Raw genomic sequence first — 6,054 nt, forward strand, 5'->3', positions numbered from 1 at the left:
GGCAGTTCTCATTTCATACAGAATAAACAGAAGTAAATTTTGACTGGCCAATCTTAAAGAACAAACACAACCTCTCAACAAATTAGTTTTTGTCTCCAGTGTACGGCAGTTGTGTTTCAAAACATGCTCAGAATTTTTAAAAATCCTCTTCCGAAGCCAGTCTGCATAAGACATGTCAGCTGTATCAGCTTACATACATACGATAAACACCATCTTTACTGATGTTTGTATTAATTCAAGAATCACCAACTACATCAGCACCAATATATAAAGAATGACACAATGACATAAAAATTTTAAAAATTTTTTAAGTCAGCACATAATATTTTAACACTGTCCCATGACGTAATGACAGACAAAAATCATATCAATGACGCCCGGGTTGCTAATATCGAATTTTTCATTCCTGAGGAGATGCCCCTGAACACAACAGGAACTTTTGCCTGATCATTGGTTCCAAGCAATGAGACACTGGACACAGGTGTTTAAAAAAAGGCACCGGGGCACATCTGAGTAAAAACCGCAGTTGTCTTTCATGGTGCAGAAACCATTGTGCACATTGTGCTGCCTTTTCTTTTATATGAATAGTGACAGAAATATGTTCCATTCCTTTGTTTTCTGTGGTCTGTGAGCATGCATCCTTAGAAGAGACCACTGGTGCCTAGGAACCAAACATGGGTATGGTACCCTTGACGAGACTGCACATGTTGGTGAATTAAAAATGTGGACATAACCCTAGGTGTGACTGCACAGGTTGTATAACCAGTAATTAGGGCTTTGCTTTTGTATGAACCTGGGAATCTGGATACCAGACATGGGGACATAGCCCTAATGTGACATTGGAAGTATAGGGGTCGGGGAAAGAAAAATCTGGGGACCAAACATGGGGTGTGACTCTAAACGTGACCACGGATATTGGAGAAAAGGAAATCTGGGAACTAGACATGGGGATACATCCTAACTGAGAGCACAGAGGTCTGGGACAGTGCTAATGTGATTGTAGGGGTCAGCTATAGGAGGGACTAGATGACACAAGCTGTGCTGTGGTTCTGACTAGACTTCATGTGGAACAGGGTTGGGGAAGGGGGTAAAAATCTTTGCTACCATATATATATATACGTATTCATGAAGACGATAATATAGGAGATAAATCCACTCTTGACGTCAACAAAAGTAAACATTCAGCCTGGAAGAATGGCGGGGCTGTGAGATGTTTGCATTTATTGTCGTGTTTCGTCAGAGTGTTTTTGTAGCCAGCGTTTCTTCATGTGCCCCTTGGATCCATTGCTAGCTTTAGCTGTCGCCTGGTCAGCTGGGGCTGACGATTCTTGTATGGCACTTGAGTTCTTCTTGGGCAGACTTAGGTCAAGGGTCAGTCCAGGGCTAACACTCCGGGCCGGCCGCAAGGGGGAAATAAAGGGAGACTGCCAGTTGTCTCTGGGAGCATCAGAGATGGGGAAAGCACTTTGTGAGAGGGGACTGGCCTTAGCTGCTGCTCTTGGGTGTGTCGGGGGGGGTGGGAGGCTGATGTACCTGAGTCTCTCTTCACTGTCATGAACAGGGAGTGGCAAGCTTGAGGCATGGTAGAAGGACTCTGGGAGTGGTGGGCGTGAAAGTGATGGATTGCTGGGTGAGCCTCCGTTGACTCTACTGTGAGGGTATGGCACACCGATGTGGTGGGATGACGGCGCTTGAGCAGGTGGCGGCATCGAAATTTCATTTCGAGACAAAGTAATCCTTTGCCTCGAAGAATGTACATCAGAATATGGCACGTATGTGAGTGTGGGGGAAATCCGCATCGCCCGCTCTTGATGTTGAAAGGTACTCTCCTCTTGCCCTCCCACAGCCCCCAAAAACTTTAGAGCATTTTCCCCAAAGGAGGAGGCCAGACCGTTGCCCTTTTTCTCTACCATCATCATTTGGTTAAGCTGCTGGTGCTGCAACATATGAGATTTTCCCACTCTCCGCAGGTCAAGTGCAGTATCTGTGGCAACTTCTCGAGCTGGTTCTCTGAAAAAATCTGACTCTCTGAAGGAAGAACTGTCTCCAAGCCCAGGATTATCTGACTCTCTCACGGGACGAAACTCTCTGAGATGACTAGATGATTTCCCAAAGTTACCAGACTCTTTGCTGTGATGAGCCTGTTCTCTGACATGACCAGGGGACTCTCTAAGATAACCAAGGGACTCTCTGGGATAACCTGGGGACTCTCTGAGATGGCCAGGGGACTCTCTGAGATGGCCAGGGGACTCTCTGAGATGGCCTGGGGACTCTCTGAGATGGCCTGGGGACTCTCTGGGATGGCCAGGGGACTCTCTGAGATAACCAGGAGACTCCCTGAGAATGCTAGGGGACTCTTTGATGTGACCAGACGACTCCCTGATCGGACCAAGCGACTCTCTGAAATGTCTCGAGTTTCTGTACTGAGCACTCCGCCCATTCAGTGGTGGGTCTTTCCCTCCATAATTCTGACATCCATTCGACTTGGGCACATACAGCCCATTGTCTGAAGAATGGGAGGGCTCATAGTGAGCGGGCAGAGAGCTTGCAGAGTATGTCTGCAGAAAGTGTGGCGCCTCACAATGAGCAGGCGTGTTGTGGCTCCGTGTGGGATCACTTGCTGTACAGAGCTTGAGAATGGGGTTGGCCTGACTGTCAGTGGGAGAACAACGTGCAGGCAGGCTGTTCGGGAGTTGTGGGTTGAGGGGAGCAGCTTTTGCGATTTTACTGTGCGTCTCATTATGCAAGGCTGGCAACTCACTTGCCCGTTTCCTAGGAGCACCGTTACGGGCTGAATGAGTACCAAGGGGATGAGCACTGGTGAGACCATTGGAATGTGTCTTCTTGGAATGTGTGTCATGGGGACTGGCACCTTGTGAGTCACGTGGGGTTGCATCCTGTGTGTTAGTGACCAAGTTTGGTAGTGGCTTGAGGTCGCCAATTTCTGGAGACCAGCCATTAACTTGGTGCTGAGGGGGTAGAGGGCTGGAGACTTTGAGGTCTCCATCCTGGACTCCTGTTTGCTCTTTTTTCAACACCTCTGCCGTGGAAGGGCCAGCATCGTTGCGGCAACTATTGGAAGAAGTAGCCGAATCAGGCACCAGGTCCAAGGCGCAGATTGCAGGCCCTACATTGAGCATGCACATGACAGAGAACTCGTCCATCAGATGCTCTCGAATGTTTTCAAAGTTTGGTAATCCCTTGAAAACCTGGTGCAACTTAATGGATGGTTTCTGCTCTAAGTACTTAATTAGGAGCTTGATGAGATTCTCTTGCGCCAGGAGCACGCTCTCCTCATTCTCAACCTCCAAGTCATCTGTGGGCACACAAAAAAAACCTCACTCATGGGTCACACAAAACACAGACTAGCTCTCATAGGTCACGAAACAGAGACTATCTCTCACTGACCACATAAACAAAAACAGGTTATTTTTTTTAAAGTTATGTTTCACACTCCATCCACACGATCTATATCATTTTGGGGCGGACTGCTTCGACCCTGCCGGTCAGGGCCATACTAAAAAAAACAACACTTCGCCACTAAGGATTGAAACTCACGTCTTCTGAAGGGTGTAGAGCCATATCGTTACACCACAGACTAGCTCTCATTGGCCACTCAAACGCAAAGCCCAAACCAACTTGACAATTTTATATTAACTAACAAGATCATGCCGAAAAATTAACAACGAGCATCCAGGATGTAAAATTTTGGTGAATTCAGTAATAATAACAATAACAACAAAAATAATAATAATAATTGCATTTATTCAGTGCATATCCACACTCTACAGTGCTTAACCCAAGCAGACCCTAGACATTCAGAAATCTTCTCGGCTTCCAGGGAAGCATACAATCATACAGCGAAAGCAGCCAGTTAAGAACTCAAACACTACCAAATTGACAAGACCTTTCACTGTATATAGCCAGGTATCCATTCCTGCTCAAGTGAAGAGAAAAAAAAAATGAGTGTAAAGTGCCTTTACCGGGGCCCCCTGACAGAGTTTAAACCAATGACCCTTCCGTTATGAGCCCGACAAGTAATCACTATAGTGCAGTAAAAAAAATTCATGGTGCAACTTATTGTCAAATATCTCAACTATTAAACACTGACTCCAACTTTTACACAATGACCTTAATCAATTTGTCTCATCCGATAAATATTTTTTAAAACATCTATGTGACATTCTAGAAAAATTCTTTAACACCAGCAGTACAAAATACCCCATCTGGTCACCCAGTCAGGAGAGTGGCTGCAACGGACTTTTCGGGCCAGGCGCAGTGACCGGAACGGATTATATTCAGAGTCGCATTATTGCGCCAAGTTACCGCAAATGTGTTAATAAATACTCATTAAAAAATCCCGGTCGGTGGTTCCTACAAATTTTAAAAGGTTTACATGCTATAAGCCGGGACAATAGCATTTTTAATTTAAAGCAAGTCTGTCATACTTCTTTTAATCGTAACACTATGCTCATTGAACACATGCTTCGAGAACCTTTAGTGTAAAAAGTGTTCGCTATAAAAATAATTTTTGTGTGAGATAATGGTGCTCAACTAAACGTTTTTACTAGTAAGACCAACATTTTTTTTTTTACTTTGCTTTCGCAATCTTGGATTATTTGTTTAGCATTCTTTAAACCAAAACACACTGGCACAAGCGCATTGCTACCGAATAGGAATGGGTTTCACAGTTCTTCACTTCTTTTACTCGTAAGTTATATACTAATTTTTATATATATAGTTGCTTGTGATAACCTGTGAAGATTGAAAAATCCCACATTCTTACCGGTATCTAATATAATAAAGTCAACAACGCCGGCATCAAACCAAAGCACTTGCCAGTCGCAATATTCGATTATGATTCCCCCCTACAATCATGCTGCTTCTCATCAAACTAGTTATAGAGTAGAAACAGGAATTCTTTCCAATTTCAGTTGGCATTTAGGAGATTGCGATTATGCATAGGCTCATTTTTTGCCACTAAAAAGAGTCACTGTTGAGCTGTAACATAGGCCATATGGGTATGCAAAATGTGTTCGTGAAGCAGGAATGGTGAGAACACCCCCATTTTCCAAGTGACCGAGACTTGTAGTATTTAATATAGATATCTATATGACTATTGATGAAAATTTTTTTTAAATTTAGCCTCAATTGTTGTTGAAAAATGTGGTCACATTGTGGCAAATTGATACAAACTGCTGTGCAAAGTATGGGTGGCATTTATTCACTCGTTAAAAAGATATTTGAGGATAAGTTGCGTCGTGAATTTTGGACAAAATTACATCCAAGAGAAAGAAGAACAGCACTTATCAACTTACCTGTATTAAGAAAACGAATAGCACTGAGACAAGCAAGGATCACTCCACCTGGCTGGACAAGAGTTGAGTGGTACTTGGCATACTCATAAAGTGGCTTAATCCATTCATGCTCCTGCAAATCTGATTGCTGAAACCTTCTGTTAAAGAAGTTCAGTTCTCCAGTCATTGTGTTGAAGATTTCTGCAAGGCCCAGTGCAAAAATGTCTGGCATGTTCCGCTGGGCCAGGATCAGAAGGTCGTTAAGTGCAATCTGGATGGACAAAAAAGAATAAGAGCTAATCCGTTGCAGAAAAAAAATGCTATTTGTACTCCAACAAGAGAAGCACAAACAACCATTATACAGACCTAGCACTAAGGATGAGCTCCCTAATGACATAAGATTACCTTATTACATACTTAACATAATCTCACTGACACAAGCAAAAGATGACCCCGCTTTTCACTTCAGATTACTATGTCTTACAACTACCTCACTATTGACTTTAAAAACAACCCATCTGCTGGAAAAAGATAGCCATACTAGGATGAACCCACTTCTGGCTTAATATGACCTCTACGCATATAATGACCTCACCAACTTAAGATGACCCCGACTTCTGATTTTTTTAAAGATGACCTCTTCATATGATGACTTTACTCACTATATTGACATAAGCTGACTAAAGATGTCATTGACACATTATTATCATAATAAGCACACTATTGGCTAAAGATGACCTCCCTTCTGACTTCTGGG

At 43.5% G+C, this 6,054-nt stretch overlaps 1 protein-coding gene across 1 annotated transcript in view; it reads right to left on the reverse strand.

Annotated features, from left to right (window-relative positions):
• Positions 1 to 292: 292 nt before the first annotated feature.
• LOC106013014 overlaps positions 293 to 6,054 on the reverse strand; it is a 12,481-nt gene continuing 6,719 nt past the window's right edge. Inside the window, exons 5-6 of the mRNA XM_013087593.2 lie at positions 5,319 to 5,568; positions 293 to 3,316 (exon numbers count right to left, since the gene is read on the reverse strand). Of these exons, the coding sequence (XP_012943047.2) occupies positions 1,221 to 3,316; positions 5,319 to 5,568 (2,346 nt within the window). The 3' untranslated portion in view covers positions 293 to 1,220. The remainder of the gene's footprint in view (positions 3,317 to 5,318; positions 5,569 to 6,054) is intronic.

The sequence above is a fragment of the Aplysia californica genome, unplaced genomic scaffold, assembly GCF_000002075.1.
Source record: "Aplysia californica isolate F4 #8 unplaced genomic scaffold, AplCal3.0 scaffold00607, whole genome shotgun sequence".
Classification (NCBI taxonomy): domain Eukaryota; kingdom Metazoa; phylum Mollusca; class Gastropoda; order Aplysiida; family Aplysiidae; genus Aplysia; species Aplysia californica.